The following is a 20,773-nucleotide window of genomic DNA, read 5'->3' on the forward strand; positions in this document are numbered from 1 at the left end:
GTCTCTTTTTGGACAGGATGCAGGGAGCTTTTCTCTAGCTCATTGCACCCTATACAAAATCTCCCCACTGGCAGCTGCTTCGGTTTACTAGTGGGGAGGCAATTCAGACAGTGAAGATGCTACTACTCTGGGCTCCAAGGGGAAGTTACAGAGGATACCCTTCACCTATGAGTATATCCTCATTTCTTCTACCCTCTGAGCCACAATCAGCTGCTGCTTCAGTATAAACTGTCCCCTCCTCATCATTAGAGAGCCATTAGAGGTTGAGTGTTGGACATGACTCTGGAGACCAGCATTTGAATCCCAGCTCGGCCATGTACACCTACTGGGTGACCTTGGGGAAATCATACTCTCTCAGCCTCAGAGGATGGTAATTGGCTAACCCTCTAAAGAAAGTTGCCAAGAAAACCCCATGATAGGTTCACCTTAGGGTTGCCATAATTCAGAAATGACTTGAAGGCACAAAGCACCATTAATCAGGAGCAGAGTCCCCTCCCAGTATTTGACAACTGCCAAGATACCTCTGTGTGTGTGAAGTTTAAAGCAGAACTGGATCTCAGCCATAGGTAAGTCTCTTACAGGCAGGGTCTCTTAGAGGCAGGGCTCAAGACATTTTGCTGCTTAAGGTGAAGGACAACAAAATGCCTCCCACCTTTTCCAGTAGTTCAATTTTTCTTCAACAGTGGCAGCAGAATACGGTCCTCTATATGCAGCATGATTATGTAAGGGGTGCAGGGCAGGCTGTTTGGTATACTCAGCTCTGTTTTCCACAAGGAGAAGAGAATGGCCAGGGAAATTAGACAGAACAGCTGGAGGCTGCCACAATTGTTCTGCAAGAGGCTGTTGCCTCACATGGCCCAAAGTAGGTCTGATACTGCTTAGAACTGTGACATACAAAAATAATAATAATAAAATAATACAGATCACAATTCCTTTCTCAAACATGAAAGAGCATCATTCATGGCAGACCAAATTACACACTACATGAAATGTATAACGGTAGCTCTGCTTTTTAGAAGAGGTAAAGCATGTTTGAGGTGGGAAAAAAGAATGGATTTACCCTCAAATGTAGTCAGTCCCACTGGCAGTTTTAACGTTTACACTCTCTGTATCTGAATGTTGCTAACAGAAAAACTGGCAAGGCATGCAAGAAGGTATGATTTCGCTAGAAAAAGATCAAGCGTTGGCTAAAGAAAAATCAAGCACCAAACTGTTGTTTTATAAATATACATGTAAAAATGGGGAACTAGCCCACAATGACCCCAAGAAACTGCTTTCAAAACAACAAATAATGTTAACTCTTTATCACTGCAAAGTAATGTGTAATTTCCAGGCTTAAGAAATCTCAACTGGTACGTTTCTTCCTGGAGTCACCCTCTGGTTTCCAAACGAAAGTGGAGCAGCAGGTTGTGGACATCTGTCTGTCTGTCTTTTATTGGGGCTGTTGATTGAGGTCAGCAGGGCAAGAACTTCGCTTGGTGAGAGCAACATTAGCAGCAAGGGTAGTTGCAGGGGATGGAGGCACCCCTTCCTGAGAGACCAGTGATAGCTGTGAGTGGAGGGAGCTCAGTTTGTCCTGTGCATAATCCAGGTTGCTGGTTTTATCCCTGCAGTAAGGAAGGAGGAAAGAAAGCACATGAGAAGACTTCTTAATCATGGTCACATTTCCCCAAACTGGTGCCAACAGCCATACTGGCTGGCAATAGTGCAACTTGTACTCCACTACACCCAGAAGGCCCTGGGTTCCAGGGTGTTTTGGCACTGCCATCTAAGCCACCCAGCTGACAGCCTCATCATTCAGTTATTCTTCCTCAATCCTTTCTTTAGCAATCATTTGTCTCTGTTCTGTCCCTTGCTTACTGCCACTTTAGTGCCAAGTTTGATGTGGTATTAAATGTATAATTTACATTTTCTTACATTAATAGCTGCTGTATAGTGGGTGGGTGAGTAGAACTGATTTTCATTAGGTTCATGATTTGTAGGGAAAAAGAATTATTGTCCTTTTGGTCACAGTTTATGAAATATGGCCTTCCTACCAATATAACGCATGCATATGTACTGTAGTTAACAGTGCAGTATGCTCACCTGCCCCTGACAGAATCAGCCCTAATGCTAACGAACATTTGTCAACAGATATGGAAAACAAAACGATGGCCAACAGATTAGAAACTATCAATGTACATCCTATCCACAAAAAATAAAATGAAAAAGACTGTAGCAACTATAGGACCTTTCACTAATCTCCCATGCAAGCAAAAATCTGCTCAAAATTCTGCAACATAGGGCTTTATCACACCAGCCCCTTTCATGCTGCACTCGTGGCAAAAAATAAAATAAAACGACAGCATACTGTTGCATTGATTTGCTTTCACATGACTGGGGGCTGCTATCATTGCATTTCCTTCCTGTCCTCTCTCTTAACTCCAGCTGAGGATAGGGCAGCTATGGGAGGGAAGTGGTGGTGTGCAACCAGCATCGCTGATGCTGCTTCCTTCCCAGGGAAATTGTGGTTTAAAAGCCATGTATGATAAAGCCCATAGATACATATACACGGAGAGAGAAATCTCAGAGGTCCAAGTGGGTTCAGGTAAGGAAGAGGCACTAGAGGCCACATTGCAAACATATGATGGCTAATGGAGAGAACCAAGGAAATACAAAATAAAATCAGCATGTGCTTTATAGACAAATCCTTTGACTGCATAGATCATGAAAGGCAATGGAATGCTTTAAAGACATGGAAGTGCCATCACACTTGAAAGTCCTGATGAGGAATCTGTACTTAGGACAAGAGGCTACTGTCAGAACAGAAAAATAGAGAAACAGAATGGTTCCCAATTTGGTTCCCAATTGGCAAAGGGGTCAGGCAAGCCTGCATCCTTTCACTCTATTTGTTCAACCTATGTGAATAACATCCTATACGAAAATCAGGCTTGGACACAGAAAAACCAGGACTGAAAATAGGAGGCAGGAATATCAAAAGTCTAAGATATGCAGATGACTAGTAACAGAAAACATCATAGACCTAGAACAACTACTAAGAAGATCAAGGAAGACAGTGCAAAGGCAGGCTTATTGTCAAGAAAACAAAAATAAAGACCATGGAGCATCAGCATGAATTCAACCTAAACAATGAGGAAATAGAAATAATAAAAGAGTTCTAATACCTGGTATCAAACATTGACCAAAAGAGGGGCTGCAGTCAAGAAATCATAAGATGACTAAGAATGGGGAGGGCAGCTATGAAATAACTTCAAAAAGTCCTAAAGAGCAAAGATACACAACTGAGTACAAAAGTTAGAACTGTACAAGCCATTGATTCATCAACAGGGTCACCATGAGTCAAGATCAGCTTGAGGGCAGTTCCCAACAACAATGTTCCCCTCCCACCTCACAATGAGTGTTATATTCACATGCATATTTGGAATCATAAAAGAGTTTCAAGGAGCCTTGGAGTTCACCTCATCCAACTCCTTGTTCAAAGCACAATGATGCTGTAATGATGCAGTCCAACCTCTGCTTGAAAAGTCAAGCACAGGAAAGATCCTTCCCCCCCCCCCCACAAGAAAGTTTGTTCTACTGCTGTGAAGTCATTTCTCCTATTTAGCCAAAATCTGTAACTGATTAAAACTCACACTGAGTTCTTGTTGACTAGCACATATTTAATCTGGCACTGGCTTTGAGTTTATTGTGACTGTGGCAAGATATTTGGTAGCTCAGGATGTTTTCACGTTTACTCACTCTGTGTTGATTCTTGCCTGCTCCAGATAGTTCTTGGCTCTCAGGGCCTCATCCTGGGCCAGACGTACACTTGAGCTCATGGCCTCTGCTCGAGCATGAATATCCAAGGCTGACTGTTCCAGATCCTGCCTCTCAGCGATTGGGGCAATTGGGAGTACAAAGAGAGAGAGAGAGAGAGGGGAAAAAAGGAAGAACTACAGAGCCCATCACTCAACTGGGACACTGTACAATTTTAGCATAAAACAATTGGAACCATTTGTTGTCACAGTAACCTACAGCTATCAGTTTGGGAAGCAAGAAAAAATTGCAGCTCTTAGGCAGATGTGGGAAACCTTTCACTCCCCAGATGATTTGGCCTTTCAACTCCTAGGAGCCCCGGACAGCATGGTCAAGAGCATAGGATCATGGGATTTGCAGTCCAAAACATATTGAGGGCCAGGAATCCCCCCCCCCCCTTTTACTGGGGGATGCCCACATACATTAACTTGAGAACAGCAACAGTATTTTGGCCCCCAAAATACAGCCCATGGAGTTTCTGCAACTTAAACAGTCTCTAGTCCCTGCATGTCTCTCCATATTACCTTCTGGTGGCCATTTATGTAGAATATTGTAAGCAAAAGGGGCTAGGCCTTGGTAACCAGGATCGCTAGTGTCAGAACAGAGCCTGGTTGCTAAAAACATTTTAGTGCCAGTACTGCAGTTCCCAAGGTCCAGTTGCTAGAGGCCACCAATCTGGCAGCTCCTATGAGTGACTGCCACCAGAACAGATGGCAGTAGATGGGCAGAAATAATTGGAAACCTCCTTAGTTTGATATCAGCTGAACATTTTATGGCTAGGTACCCAAATGCTGTGCTGTCTCTTTGTCCGGCTACCTGCTTGTGTGAACCAGTGCCCATGTGGTTCTGCTTATTTCAAAGGAGAGCGTGTGGGTGTTTCATCATAGAAGTGGCTAATGGCAATGAGGTGCCCATGGCAACTACCTGTCAGGATAATGGGGGAAGCAAGCCTCCATCTCAGTATATATTGGGAGAATATGTGCTTGCCAGAAAAGGGCCACGTGAAATCCCTTGGCCTTAAAAGCAGCAAAGGGGAAATCAGCTGTGCCCCTGAGAGAAAGAAAATCCTCTCATATAGACTCAAAATGTGGTGGACAAAGTGAAACTTTTATTTAAAGCCTATTAAAAGCAGCTGCCAGAGTGGGGAACATATTTTAGCCTTCAAGCTGAACTGGTCCCAGAAAATCATTTTAGGAGCTCCCTGCATTGTTAAGTCCTAATTTAAGTCTTGAGGAGTGTACCTGGAGCTCATACTTCAGTCACTCTGAGTCTTCTTTAAGAAGGTGGGGATTCAGAATGGATCTCCTATCTCTCATGTAAAACTTGGAAAAAATATCTTTTTCAGTTTACAACTCCCACAATCCATTTACCAGCTTGGCCTCTGTAGTCCATAAAAGCAACTTTTCCCAGCTCTTTGTCACATAGACAATACAGAGCAAGGTGTGTATCAGGCAGCTTCCTTTGTTCCTTGGTTATGCTTATCTCTTTAGTGTAAGGGGGGGGGGGGGCAATTATCTAGGCTACTTGGCTTTTACTAGGCACACAGAGATGCAATCGCACATTGTCTTTTAATAGCAGACTGTCAAGGAGAGGCGTTACCAGTACTATTAAGTGATGAACTTGTAATTAATTGATGCTTATAATCCACTCATCCCTGCTCAAAGAATGCTGGACTGGAGGAGCTGCTAAACACCACCTGTTGAGCTATAAAACTGAGCAAGGATTTAAATGAGTCTCTGCCACGTTCAAGTTTTAGGCAATTTCTCCCCCCATTTGGTAATTTTATTTGCATGTCATCTACTGCTGGAAGAGACAAACGCTCGAATGTACAACTGCAAAAAAACATAAGAGTCCCACTGGATCAGAACAACATTCTCTCTAGTCCAGCTTCCTGTTCCCACAGTTACCAACCAAAGGCTCGCGAGCAGAGCTAAATTTCTCTTGTGTGGTTGTGCTTTCAGATATTCCTCACTTCATCTTTATTATTCCACTGCCACAATAGCTCTGTAAGCATTGAGCAGGGAGCCTTGTTTCTGTTGAGGGACACATTTTCCTGAGGGATAATCTGTCAGATGGGAAGAGCCTGCGCTTTTCTCCCCCAACAGACTGCTCCTGCAAGAGGCTTAAAGGGTTTTCTTGAAAGGGGATTTTAAATTAAGCTAAGGGCCACAAGTTACTCTCTCACACTCTAGTTACAACCAACTTGAAGTAAACATGTATGAAGTATTAGAAGTTAAAATGTCTCTAAAGCTAAAACCCTCCATACTGCCTAAGTGATGGACTGATGAATAGGGCACAACAGAACAATTTACACTGCAATCCTACATACATCTACCTTAAAGTAAGTTCCACTGCACTAAGTGGTGTTTATTTCCATGTAAAAGTATATAGGATTACAGTCTCAACCATTCAGAAAGTGAGCTTTGTGAGGACATGTGGGAGGAGAAAAGTGGAGGAAGACACATGTTAATAATTTGCATGAAGTAAACAACCAGAAACCTAAAAATGTCCATGTCACAAGACCAAGCAGGGGAATATATTTTGGAAGTGTCATTTCTCCTCCCAACACATATAAATTTGCCATCCCAGAAAGTTAAATTTAAAGGTTCTTTTATTTTCCTCCCTCTGACCTATTACTGTTCCCAGGAGGGGGAAAGCAAATGAGAAAGGCAATAGGACATGGATGGGGAAACAATCCATTGAGTGACTACTGGAGAAGCTGTGCTTATGAGCGGCCATAGGTCAGTGAGAAGGCATGTGCTTTGCATGCAGAAGGCTTCAGGTTCAGTCCCTGAAACTTCTAGGTAAAGCTGATTTCCACAAATCTCTGCCAGAGAGTTTGGAGAGCTTTTAGGCTCGTCAGTCAGAGGAAACAATACTGGGCCAGGTGAACTAATGGTCAGATTCAGTATAAGACAGCTTCATATGAATATAGCTATAACAGGCGAGAGCTGATTTCAGATCTCTGAGATACTGCCCTGTCTATCTGGGCCGGTGTCAGCTTGGGCCAGAAGAAAGTTCTAGCAAGGCTGCACTCTGATATCTCTTTTATTGGGGGCAGAAGGGTGTGGGGTTGGCATACTCTGTTTCTCACGGTACCATTATCTTCTTCTGCAAACGCTGGCAGCTGGGGCATGTGCCTGGAGGTGGGGCCCTCTGTTTCAGTTCCTCCAAGATGGGTGCCACAGCCTGTTCAACCATCTGTCGCAGTGACTCTGTGTTCACAAAGCTATAGCTGTGGCCAGGAACAAGGCAGGGAGAAAAGAGAGGATGCACTTTACACAGAGACTGATACAGACACTCACAACTTGTTTATCCCTTCCCATGCCATGCTAGAAGATTCCTCCCCCCCCAACTCCAAACCAGTCCAGGTTAAGGCATCAAGGAAATCCCCAGGCACAGATTTTTGCAATAATAAACAAGTGGTACACATCCACTACTTCTACAAAATGGTGCTTATTTTGCACAAAATTCAGTGTTGTATTCCTTTGCTATAAATCCAATATCTGAAATTGTAGGGCCAGGGAAGGGATCATTAATGTGATCAAGAGGTGGGCAGAATAAAGGGGAAATGTAGCTTGCATGCATGGAATATGACCAGGAGGCTGTAAGGGAAAACCAATTAGCCACTGAAGATGGAACAGCACTTGCTCCTCTTAGTATTCTAAAAATACATGCTGATATGAAGATACAGAATTTATTTTTTAAAAAAATAATAAAAAATAAAGTGAAGCTTTTTAGAAATTCAGAAACTACAGCATGTATCAGATTTTCTATGGTATAGTAAATTATCAATAATTACTGCTTATGGGAATCATCCACATTGTATAGTATGGCTTCTCTCCTGGGAAATGGAAAATCCAATGATTTGGAAGAGAAAAACTGTGCTCTGATGTTACACTAATACATGACTGGGAATTATGCAGCCCTCCAGGTGTTTGGACTACAACTCCCATCAGCTTTATCCAGCATAGCCAATAGTGAGGAATGTTTGGAGTGGGAGTCCATTAACATCTGTCAAACAGCATGTTTCCTACACCTGTATATAAACTGCTTGGGCAAGTATTTTTATTTTGCTAAAAGCCTGCCACCAACATACAGGGGCCCTTTGTATCTGCTGGTGTTTGGTTCCAGGATCCTCCATCCATACCAAAATCTGTGGAAGCTCAACTCCCGCTGTATACAATGGAACAGTAAAATGGCAAAATCAAGCTTTATTTTTTAGAATTTATATTTTTTGTAATATTTTAAAGCCATGGACAGTTGAATCTGTGGATGAAGAATGCATAGATACTGACAGCTGACTGTATTACCAGAACAGCCTTGCAACATGTGTGAAATTGGAGAATCCAAGTCTTTCTTACAGTGCCCCACATTTATTGTTCTTGTCTCTACCCTCACATAACCCATCCTTGCTTGGCCTCCCTGTTCCCAGGTTGGCCTATCTTCCTCAAACTTCATAACCCATATGAGCCCTTGTGTGTTTGAAACAGGCACCTGGAACATCTGGCACAGCTGGCAGGTTGCCTCTCAGGTGTCTCTAAGGGCTTGAGTGCTGACAGATGTCGGGACACATCTTCCAGCAGTGGCTTCACTTGTCGCAGCCCATCTAGGTCAGTACGGAGCTGGGTGAGGGACGTCGAGGTCCGTTTTGCCCTGGCATGGAAAGAAAAGTCAAAGGCAGCTGCCTTAAGCACAGCTATATATTTCCACCATTTCCATAGTCATTGCCATTCTTTTAAAAAAGCACATGTCCCAGTGGTGTAAATTTGGAGGCATGGACCTGGAGCTATTGATAACCATTATATTCATGTTTTAATGTGACAAGAGTGAATATATGCTCATTTTAATGAGAATAGAACATGTTCTTTCAACCATTCTTTCCGCTCCCCCTCCAACCTCTTTTGTAAATTATGGGGTTCCTTGGTTCCTCTGTTTCTCGTCTAAATATGCTATGCTCCAGTCATCTGGAGTCTCACTGAGCATGCGCAAGGGTGCCAATTCACAATTAAGAATCCACCAATGTGATGACTTACTTTGCACAGAATCTGGGTCGCGTTCGAGGAGGCCATTACAGCGAATTTAAGGTGTGATAAGTAATCACGTAATTGCGTGAATTTTCGAATTGACCTCACTATTTTCTCTTTCAAAATTGAGAGTCTCCTGTCCCCTTTGATAAACTCCTATGAGGAGCTGGATTGGGTCCTGCTGTTGCTTAATCCTTTGTTCTGTTGGATTCTGCAGGTGCAGAACCAAGAGAATGCAAAATAGCCCTGACTTCTTGAGGAGGGCAGAAACCACCAGGAGGAAAAGGGAACCTATTTTCTTGAGAGATGCACGTACGTGGCAGAGACCTCATCCAATTCCTCTCGCAGCATCCTGAGTGTCTGACTATGTTCCATGTGTGTCCTCTCCCACTGTGGAAGCAGGCCTTCAAGACGCACGCCCAGTTGGGCCAACAATCGGAGCACCTCCTTCTGGGTTAGTCCATCCCTCTGAGACTGACCTGATAGCTCCAGCACACATTTCCTATAGGGCAGTGGAAAGAGACCATTGCATTGGGAAAAGAAGCTGGTGCCTCCATCACATGGGAGGGGAACTTCTGACCCTCCATTAGACTTCAGCTCCCAGATGCCTCAGACCAAATGCCCAACATTAAGGGATTGTGGAGGTAGTAGCCCCAAACCAACTGGTGGGCCAAAGGTAGCCCAACAAGACACTGCCTTTCCCACATGTTCCCCACACTACCTGATTTCTTCCAGCAGAGGAGCACAAGCCAAGGCAGAGGCCACATTTGGCTTTCCATCAACGCCCCCCTCATCCCCTGGCCCTGCTCGTAAGTGGCCACTCTCCAGCGCCACTCGCAGGCTGTTGATGGCTGTGAGGATAGCAGCAGTGGATTGTTGTAGTTCACCCTCTTCAGAATTGGAAGGTCTCAAAGCTGTTGCTGTTGCACTGCTGACTAGTTCCAGGAGTTGTTTGGAGACTCCACATGCCATCCTCTGTTCCAGGTCTAGCCATTCTCGTTCCTGCCGACTAAGGTCCTCTGCTTGAATCTGCCTTTGTAAGAAACGCAGTTTCTCCTAAAGAGAGTGGGAGAAGGAGAGTGTCACAGATTTGTTTTCTGATGTTTTATTTATCTCTGCATACTGTTCCTTCCTCAATTCCTATGACAATGGTTTGAAACAGCTGCAGTTTGCATCAGTGGAGTGACTACTTGCAACAGTGAAATTTCAGGCTTTTAAGGAGTTCAAGATAGGGTTGGAAAGAATATTTGTAACTACATACAGTATTCATTCTGAGGTTGAAAAGTCAGGAAACCCACTGGGAAAAATAACAGACCAAGTAAGAGTTTTGCATAATTTTATCCCAGTTTTTAAAATATTCCAACATACTATGGAGAAATTGTTTTGTGTAAAAAAACTAACAACTTTTTTTTGCACAAAATGCTACTTCCTGTGCAGAAAATACAATTTATTAATTGTTCCATAACACTTCAGGACATTCAAATACAGAGAGAATATAGCAAAGGAATATTCATTTTCTCCTGCAGCAGGAGAGAAAAATACTGTAAATATTCATCCTTGTATGTAAGGACAAAATAATGATGGATTTACATCCCTAATGGCAAATACATCCTGCTCTTTACAAACTGCTAAGACAGGTTGCACCATTTAAAAAATGTAACACAAACAAGTGTGGCAGACAAAATAAAATGCATGTAGTGAAAAAGCAAAGAAAGCAACAAGAGTGTGAAATGGCTGCAAAAGAACAATCAAAGCCTTTGGAGAGAAGCACTTAGAAAGAAAGAAAAACACCCTACCAAAGCATGGTCAGAGGGAGAATAATAATAACTCAACTACTGGGTTTGCTGTATGGATGTCTGTCATTTCCACTAACAAGTACAGAGGATGCTGGGCTCGCTTTGTGAGCCAAGTAGTTGTTTCAGAGCTGGGGTAAGATATTCCTTAGCCTACAACCCAATGAATCCCACAGCAGCAGAACCAGGGGAGGTCTCTAAGGAGGAGATCAGTTCTCAAACACAGGAGGTAGCGATTTGGAAGAATGTGACAAATGGAAGTAGAGGGACAGATCAGGGATCATGCTGTGAGTCTGGAGCTACAGAATCAATTTAAATCTCTCTCCCTTATCAATGATGATGAGGAGCAGCAACAAGAACAACAGTGTCCTCAGAGAACATGCGGGTGACCTTGGAAGATACAGCACATGGGATGGTCCCTGGCAGTCCTCAGAGGAGGTATGAAGTAATGGTAGGAGACTCTTTGCTGAGGGTAACAGAAGCAGTGGTTTGCAGGCTAACAGGATTACTAGAGAGGTGTGATGTAAGAAAAAGACTTATGAGAATCATCAGGTCCACTGACTATTAACCCTTCCTTTAGTCCACATGGGAACTAATGACACTGCAAGACATAGCCTTCAAGACATCACAAGACTTTGAGTAAAATATTACAAGGATCTGGGTAGGATGCTGAAGAATCCCGATGCACAAAGGTGTCGTTTTATCTCTCCTCCCAGTTGAAGGACACTGCCCAGACAGGGAGAGAAGAATAGTGGAGGTGAACAACTGGCTCTGCAGATGGTGCTGCCATGACTGATGGACCATGAACTATGGTCTGCAGTTTCATGAAGATGGATGTCTGACAAGTGCTGGGTTGTTCATCACAGCAGTTGGCAGGAACCTTTTTTGCTAAAAGTCTCACAAGCCTGATTAGGAAGTTTTTAAAGTGAGTTATGTGGGAGAGGGAGACAGGATTCTTGGCAGGGGTGGGGGATATGGCTGTAGCAAAAGGAAGTAAACAGTAGGACCACTGTGTTGAGAAGATTGTGAAATGCTGGCAGGGGACAGAGAAAAGGTAGAACTACTTAACATATTCCTTACCTCTGTCTTCTCCCAAAAGTAAAAAAGTAGTGCTCATCCTGAGGAAATTGGAGCAGATGATGCAGTCAGGGAACTAAAGCACAGAATAGGTAAAGAGATAGTACAGGAATAACTGGCTATTCTAAATGAATTCAAGTCTCCAGGGTCTGAAGAACTACATCCAATGGTATTAAGGATGTAGGTGTCTTAGTAGATCATAAGTTGAACACGATCCAACAGTGTGATGTGACAGCTAAAAAAACCAATGCGATTCTAAGCTGCATTAATAGGAGTATAATGTCTAGACTGAGGAAAGTACTGTAATAGTACCACTCTATTTTGCTTTGGTCAGACCTCACCTGGAATACTGTTTCCAGTTCTGGGCATCACAGTCCAAGAAGCATATTGACAAGCCAGAATGTATAAAGAGGAGGATGACCAAAATAGTACAAAGTCTGGAAATCATGCCCTATGAGGAGCAGCTTAGGCAGTTGCTTATGTTTAGCCTGAAGAAAAGATTAAGAGGTGACATGATATCCAAGATTAAATATTTGAAGGGATGTAATACTGAGGACAGAGCAAACTTGTTTTCTGCTGCTCCCGAGAATAGGAACTGGACCAATGGATTTGAGCTACAGGGAAAGAGATCTTCAGCTATAATCCTGCATAATTATCATACTAATTTCTGGCAATTACCAAACTCCTGAAATGTTGTCCTTACATTTCCACATGGAGTTAAATTACTCATGCAAGCCACAGGAACCACACCAGTCATCACCACCACCCTCATGTTCTTTCAGTCCCTCTCACCTCCAGCAGCACTGAGTTTTTCTTGAGCACGTTGGTCTTAACCTCAGCATCTTCTACCGATTTTGTCACCTTTCGGCAGCTCTCCTATAGGAGAAGATGGTGTATGTGTGTGTGATGGGGAGCACTTCAGACACCAGGCAGGCAGGCAAAGGAAAGGAAATGGAATAATTCTTAAATCAACCCATGCTCCCTCCCTCCCACATGTTCAAGGAAAAATAATCCCAAGGAATTGAGTAATCTAAAATCTCCTTTTTGTGGGGCACAGCAGTGGGATCTTGCAGATTTATTTATTTTTTCTAAATAAAAGAATGATGATTGCCATTTGTCTTGGGTCTCTGGTGGCTCTTTTGTAACTATGGAAACAAACACAAACTGTTTTGTGGTGTTCCTGCCTGCTTCAGCCTACTGCTAACCCACTCACTCAGATGGATGTCATTCTGACACTGAACTATCCATGCCAGCTTCTGCAAACAACAAATCCAGCTTTACCACCTTCACTAGTCTCCTTCCCACCATGATCAAGTCCCTATTACATTATTTTTTCTGTCTAGAATAAAAACAAGGAAGCTGCTTTGATAGTTGTCCTCATCCAGACTATTTTGTGAAGTGTAAGACAAACATAAAAAAAAGTTTTGGTTTTTTTTGTTGTTGTTGTTGTTCACATTCATTTGTAAATCTGAACATGATCTGAGCTGTGAAGTCGAAGGCTTTCATGGCCGGCATCCATAGTTGTTTGTGGGTTATTCGGACTATGTGGCCATGTTCTAGAAGAGTTTATTCCCGATGTTTTGCCGGCATCTGTGGCTGGTATCTTCAAAGAAGTTTTCTTTGAAGATGCCAGCCACAGATACTGGCGAAATGTCAGGAATAAACTCTTCTAGAACATGGCCACATAGTCCGAATAACCCACAAACAACTATGATCTGAGCTATCTAGCAACATTTGCCAGTTTGTTTAACTAGTCTGTAAATGACTATAAAGACACCAAGAATGTGAAAGTTTTCCTATACCTTGGTTAAGTCATTAATCAAAATGGACAGTCAAGAAATCAGATGAAGACTAAGACTAGGAAAGGCAGCTATGTGGGAACTAGACAAAATTCACAAGTGTAAAGAAATATAATTTAATATCAAAGTCAGGATTGTCCATGCCATTCTATTTCCAATTTCTATGTATGGTTGCAAAACCTGGACAGTGAAGAAAGCCGATAGGAAGTGAATAAATGAATCTGAAATATGGTGCTGGAGGAGAGTTCTGCAGATACCCTGGGCTGCCAAAATGACAAATAAATGAGTCCTAGAGAGAATCAGTTTGGTACAGTGGTTTGAGTACTTTTGAGATCAGAGTTTGAATCCTCACTTGGCCATAGAAACCCACTGGCTGACACTCCATGATAGGTTTAACTTAAAGTTGTCGTAAGTCAGAAATGACTTGAAAGGCAGACAACAGCAAACCAAGCCTGAACTCTCCCTAGAAGCTAAGATGACCAAATTGAGACGGTCATACTTTGAACATATTATGAGACGACATGACACACTAGAAAAGACAATGATGCTTGGTAAGGTAGAAGGCAGTAGGAAAAGAAAAATACAGGCACATAGATTCATGGCTCTGAGTTTGCAAAACCTGAGCAGGACTGTGGGTGACAGCAGCTTGGAGGTCTTTCAGTCCTCCTAAATCAGAGTTGATGTGACAGCAGTTAACTACATGGAAATGTGCTATGATCTTGCTAGAAGTCCTGCTGGGTTGATTAGGTAAAGCTAGCCTAATTAATTCAATAAGGTTCACAGCTAGGTGGGAATCTGAATGGAGGTCTCCCCAGTCCTAATCCAACATTCTAACTACTGCCCTGAGGGTCATTCCCGTTGGAAGCAAAGATGTATCAAGGCTTGCATAGAGCAATAAGTGAGAGAGAGGACTCTCTCAGGAGAGCAGCTTGAGAATTTATCCTGTTTCTATCACAAGCTCATACTGCACTGGCTTCACTGCACTTTTCTTAATAGAGACATCAAATATTCCTACATTATTACTTTTAGGGAGCATGAGGTAGCCATAACAGGCAGTAGTATATTTAGTGTGTCAAAAGAACAGTAAAATTTTAGTTATTTACTTCATTATTTTTATATATTTTTCCTACCATGGATGTGGAGAGATGTTTTTCTGCCTCATGTACTAAAATAACTTGGCTGGGGTATGACTCACCTTGACTAGAGGGGGAGAGGATATAATTTACTGCTCTGCCTGAGGACATCTCCTGGTATCAATACTAGCATCTCCTGATATCTCAGGTGTCCTCTCTCTATCCATTCTGCACAGGGGCTAGATCACCAGAACCATCCCTGAATCTTCACTTGCACACAAAGATCAGTAGCTAATGTGCCCATGATGAGAATGCCATTGGCAAACACTCTGTCACTTTTCATACAAAAGAATATTAAATACCAGAGAGAATTAAAGAGCCTTCTGCTAGATGTGAACTGGTTTCATGGCAAGTCCTTTAATGAGTCAGAATGTGGATGCTGCCTTTTGTGGCTTTGGGCATCTTGATAGTTATGAAATTGGTTTGCTTACTTATTTTTCAATATTTTAATACAATCTATTTTATTTTAATAATTATATAATGATTTCTCCTCCTCCTACAGAGAGGTACTTGGCCAATTTGACTCAGGTACCAAAATAACTGGCCACACTTGACTCCTATGTACCTTGACTTGATGGAAAGGGGGGCATGGGATGCCATTTGCTGTTCTCCTTAAGTATCAACAACATATCTGGACTGTCTATAAGTGGTTGTGATGTCTGGTAAATGGATGGCTTTGCCAAAGACTCTCTTACTGTTTGGCGTTGGAAACAGCAGGTAGACAGCTGTTGGCCTGACTCTCTTCTTCCCTGGGAGCCAATGTGCCAAGTCAAGGCAGCTGCTTCTTCATCTCTTAGCTAAATCAAAGCATTAATTTTAATTATAATTGTAAACTGTTTTTCCTATTTTATATCATGATCTTTCTCCAAGGAGCTCAGGGCAACATACCAAGCCTGTTTTGACAACAACTACAAGATGGGCCAAATTGAGGCAGAGTGATAAGTCCAAATCACCCATTATGCCTTTCCTAGGCAAGAAGATAATAGAATCATAGAATCATAGAGTTGGAAGAGACCGCAAGGGCCATCCAGTCCAACCGCCTGCCATGCAGGAAATCTCAATCAAAGCATTGCAGACAGATGGCCATCCAGCCTCTGTTTGAAGACCTCTAAGGAAGAAGACTCCACCACACTCCGAGGGAGTGTGTTACACTGTCTAACAGCCCTTACTGTCAGGAAGTTCCTCCTAATGTTGAGGTGGAATCTCTTTTCCTGCAGTTTGCATCCATTGTTCGTGTTCTAGTCTCTGGAGCACCAAAAAACAAACTTGTTCCCTCCTCAGTATGACATCCCTTCAAATATTTAAACAGGGCTATCATATCACCTCTTAACCTTCTCTTCTCCAGGCTAAACATACCCAGTTCCCTAAGGCATTTCCAGACCCTTCACCATTTCAGTTGCCCTCCTAGCCAAGCCTTTCCGTCCACATCCAACCTTCTAATCACCATACAACCTGGCTCTAACTCCTTTCTCCCTGGCCTGAGAGCAAAAGGAGAACTCTTATCAGTCATCTTAGCTGCTTCCTCTGTGACGGTTTCTTCAGTCATCTACCATTCCATCTGAAAAGAAGCTTAGAGCTTGTCAGGAATTAATTTTCTAATCAGAAATTGGTGTGTTTCACTTAAGGCTAGAGACAGATTTGGGTAATAGCTCCTGGGGGTGGGTTATGCATTACCCCTTTGAACCAGAATCCTAGGTGTAACTTGATGCTTGCAGTATCAAGCAGAGACTAATGTTTTCAGTCTTCAACCTACATGTGGAGACTGGATCTAAATGCAAACCTTATGGTTGGACATCTAGCCTAATTTTTGTACTTTTTTGATCTTTCTTACCCCACTGCCTACTTTTCTACCATTCAGTCTGACAAAGATTTCGGCAGTGTTTTCTGGAGAAACTTTACACACTATTTTGATTAGTCCTAAAAAAAAATCCTAGCTGTGGATTTTGTAGTTTCTAGCCCCTGTGGGTTAACATTTCTGTTACTTACAGGATTTATTTTATATATCCCCTCTGCTCTCTATACTGGGACCCATGGTGGCTCACAAATATATTTAAAAACGAATACAACTAAAAGCAGAATAAATGAAAATATTCCAGTTAAACAGATTACCATGTTAAAATAACAAATACTGTAAACAAAAAACAGTTTCAAAACACATAATGCTGGCAGAGGAGTGGAATACTCTTTCCTCAACAGCCATTTTATTGCCAAGAGATTGCTTGAATAGAAAAATAATTTGGCTAGTTTTGCCTTTTTATTTTGCCCAATGTTATTTTCTGGCAACTTAGTTTAGGTAATAGAACCTAAGAATAATAGTACGTAGTGTAACGAAGACCCATACAGACACACAACATAACTAGCCAGAAGAAATGTGAAATTGGCAGATCAGATTAAATCGTAGAATAGGAAGGAAGATCAGCCTCTCCTGCTCCAAAGATGCAACACTGAGATACAGCACTGTAAACCAAGGCAAATTTCATACTAGCAATGATGTGGCAAAAAGTAGTGATAAGAACTAACTAATAAGTATAATTTAAAAGGCATAGCTATGTTAGTCTGGAAAATCAGTATACAAAGGGCTCTTGTAGCACATTTGAGACTAAAGTCCAAAATACACTGCAGAAATAATCCAGTTTGAGGCTGCTTTAATTGTTCTGGCTCAGTGCTAGGGAATCCTGGGAATTGTACTTTATTCTGACCCCAGAGCTCTCTGACAGAGAAGGCTATTTCACAAAACTACAGTCCCTTGGACTATTTCTGCAGTGTGTTTTGGACCTAAGTGAGCCAAAGAAGTTGTAGCATAAGCTTTTGTAGATTTGGTCTACTCTCTCATATGCACTCCATGCGTCTAAAGTCTACAAAGGCTTATGCCACAACATCTTTGGCTCAATTAGTCTCAAAAGCATCCATTAAAAGTTAGATTTTTTAAAAACAAAAAGCCATCTAGTTAAATATATTTTTAACTTAATTGATTAATCTAAGTGGGATTTCCTGGGAAAGAGGCTGAAAAGAAAATTGTTACGTGCATAAAACCATTTTAAAAATCTATAACATCTCAGGTCTCTTTCACACTATACAGTTATAATACTTTGATACCACTTTATCTGTAATGGCTGCATCCTGTGGCATCTTGGGATTTGTATTTTTATGAGGCACTGGAGGTCACTGACAGAGACTTTTATATAACTCACAGAATTACAGATCTCATTATTACATAGGCTGGGGCAACTAAGGAGGTGTCAAAGTGCTATAAAGTGCAAGACGTGGTGATGGACAGCCTTTTTCAAGATCCTAAAACAGGGATTAGAAAGAGTCAAGGCTCTGCCATCTATTAATGGCAGAGCTGGGAAAAGCTATCTTTTGGGAGTCTACAACCCCCAGAATCTCCAGCCAGTATGGTCACTTGTAGACCAAAAAAGTTTTCTTTAAGTTCTCATCCATGGCCACTCTTCATAACAGCTATTTGTTATTTTCAATATCAGAGGCAGTTGCTGAGGACCTGAGCAGGAGGATGGTCCTCTTCTTGTGGCTTCGCAATGGGACATCTGGCTGGCCACTGCAGGAAATAGCATGCTGGACTGGTGGATCTTTAAGTGTCCTCGGCAGGACTCTTATCGGGTTCCTACACTTACGCTGTAGGTCACAATCCTGACCAGTGCACCTGAATCAACACACCATTGCTGTTGTCCTGGTCATAGTTATATAGTGTCCATTTAAAAAAAAAAAATCTAACTGGGTATGATGTCTATTAATCACCATGACAACTACATGGCATTTCCATGCTATTGGCAGTGTGTCACTGAATATCATTTATGGGGCTGGGGAGAAAGCATGGGGAAATGGTATTGCCTTTTATGTGCTCCTTGTGAGTTTCCCATGGTCATCTGGTTTGTGCTGTAGAAAGCAAGATGCCAGACTTGATGGATCTGTGGTCAGATTTGACAAGCCTGTTTGAGTATCATATTCATCCGTTTGTTGTAATGAGATCTCTCTCTATTTTTGATAACTCAGGAAATAAGATAATACAGCTGCTCAAGCAGCAAAGCTTCTTCAGTCTGTCAGGCTTTTCTTAAACCAATATGAACTTTGCCACAACTAATTCAATACAGGCCAGATAGCAGAAATGTATTACAGTACTTAAATCATTTTGGAATGACACAGTCTATTCTCTAATTCCACCACTTCTGTGATTGAACTCTCCTACAGACCAGCTTTTTCCAATGTGTTTCCCTCCAGATGTCTTAGACCACACATTTTTTTCATCTCCACTAGTGCTGCCCATTCTAATGGGGATGATAAGAACTACAATGGAGGCAACCATATTTGGGAAGTCTGGATATGTGGTATAGTGGTTAAAGTCTCAGACTGAGACTTGGGACTCCAGGTTTAAGTCCAGGACATTTTGCTGTCCAAAGTGGAGCACCAAATGGAATCTCCCTCACCCAAGTCAAGGTATCTGGCAAAGCCAGCCAGGTTATTTTGTCATGAGGCAGAAAATCCAACAAAGACCTCTCTCCATCCCTTGCACTAAAAAATATCCCAACAGTAACAACAAAGTAAATAGATAAGTATTTGCTGTTGTTTCATGCCTCTCAAAAATCTGCTGCCAGAGGCAGCCACCTCATTCTACCTGATGGTAGGACCAAGACTCCTTAGGTCCCCACTGAACCATGAAAATCACTGGGACAGTCATTCTTTCTCAGCTTGGCGTCTCTCAGGACTTTATCACACAGAGGGGATTTGGAGACAAATTGGTTAAATCCTGTGCAGAATCAGGATTTTAAAATCTGCAAAACACCCGCTTTTGCGGGTTGTTTTTCAGATGCGTTGGCATCAATGAGAAATAATGTGACATTAATCTGAACGCAAAGTAGACATAACACACTCCTTTTTACTTTTGGGAAGTTTCTGAAAATAAAAAGGAATGGGTTCTGTCAACTTTGCATTCGCATTAATGTGGCATTATTTCTCATTAATGCAAATGGCATCTGAAAAACTACCCGCTTTTGCGGGTTATTTTAAATTTCTGTTTGGATTAACCCCAAATATCATGTGAAAAAGAACCCGCTTTTGCAGTCCCCCCCCCCCCACTTTAAATCACGTTTCTGAACAGGATCAGTCCCATGTGATAAACTCCTCAGAGTTGTGAGGCTAAAGTGAGGAAGAAAGGAACTAAGTACATTGCTATGAGTTCACTGAAGGAAAGGCAGGATAGAAACTTAGTTAATAAAAGAAATACAGGCCACCTCTTCTGTGGTAGGTTGGCACCACTCAAAGAAGATAGGCCTCCCTCAGAATGATGATGTTTCCATACAGGGGGGTGAACTAAAGGGAAAATATTAACAGTGATAATAGCTGGTTGGCAGCTGGCTCTCCTGATGTTCCCAGAACAAGCTAGTACATCCTTCCCCATCCCTTACCTTAAGCTGAGTACAGTATTCCTCCAGGTCCTCAGCCTCCTGTCTACGCCTCTCTAGGTTTTCACACAACACCGTGCACTCGCTCTGCACACAGGTAGAGCACAAGAGAAATAAGTACTGTAAATGCATTGCAAAGGCAAGCAAATATGTCAAAGTGGCCTTAATTGCCCTGTTCTGATCAACCACCCTTCCAGATAAACAACCTTCCTTCTCTTTCTAGCAGTTCAGCAGTTCCAACCTCCCTCTACATAGAAGTTCTATTAGTGGCCCATTAAAACCAGAAATCACCACTGAAAAAAGGAAAAACCAAGGGACCTTATACAAAACAATTTTAAAAATAATAAAGCATTTGGAATTCAATACTATTCTCATCCATAAGATAAGGATCCACCCAAATGCTTTCAGACTTTTTTTTAATCAGCTGTTTCCTGAGACAGAATTCTTAATGATACAGGAGACTCCAGTTGGGATGTAGGCTGAGGAAGAAACTTTTAATTTTATAGGAAATACTGAAGCAAGGTATATTAATGATACTGGAAGGATATTGGGCCCCACTCACAATCCACACCTAATGTGCTCTTACAAGAGGGAAAAGCCTGGTTATAACATGCTGGTCCTAGAAATGCTACATGATGGAAAGAGACAGAGGTTCTGGGATGTCTGCTTAGCTTTGTGGTTCTTAAACTGTGGTTTCACATCTTCTTGAGATGGTTCATAAGGCCACTAAAA

General features: G+C 42.1%; 1 protein-coding gene across 12 annotated transcripts in view; it reads right to left on the reverse strand.

Annotated features, from left to right (window-relative positions):
• Positions 1-1,198: 1,198 nt before the first annotated feature.
• The window catches only part of TSKS (testis specific serine kinase substrate), a 29,915-nt gene continuing 10,340 nt past the window's right edge, over positions 1,199-20,773 (reverse strand). For 4 of the 12 annotated variants that reach the window (XM_042471325.1, XM_042471321.1, XM_042471319.1 and 1 more), the window contains 9 exons: positions 20,045-20,128; positions 15,320-15,421; positions 12,485-12,568; positions 9,544-9,878; positions 9,139-9,324; positions 8,293-8,451; positions 6,895-7,030; positions 3,739-3,869; positions 1,199-1,607 (listed from right to left, as the gene is read on the reverse strand). In XM_042471325.1, coding sequence (XP_042327259.1) covers positions 1,433-1,607; positions 3,739-3,869; positions 6,895-7,030; positions 8,293-8,451; positions 9,139-9,324; positions 9,544-9,878; positions 12,485-12,568; positions 15,320-15,421; positions 20,045-20,128 — 1,392 coding nt within the window. In that variant the 3' untranslated portion in view covers positions 1,199-1,432. Of the gene's footprint in view, positions 1,608-3,737; positions 3,870-6,877; positions 7,031-8,292; positions 8,452-9,138; positions 9,325-9,543; positions 9,879-12,484; positions 12,569-15,319; positions 15,422-20,044; positions 20,129-20,773 lie in introns of those variants that run through there. The other 8 variants (XM_042471327.1, XM_042471323.1, XM_042471322.1 and 5 more) reach the window with 5 other exon arrangements.

Source organism: Sceloporus undulatus, chromosome 6 (assembly GCF_019175285.1).
Source record: "Sceloporus undulatus isolate JIND9_A2432 ecotype Alabama chromosome 6, SceUnd_v1.1, whole genome shotgun sequence".
Taxonomy (NCBI): domain Eukaryota; kingdom Metazoa; phylum Chordata; class Lepidosauria; order Squamata; family Phrynosomatidae; genus Sceloporus; species Sceloporus undulatus.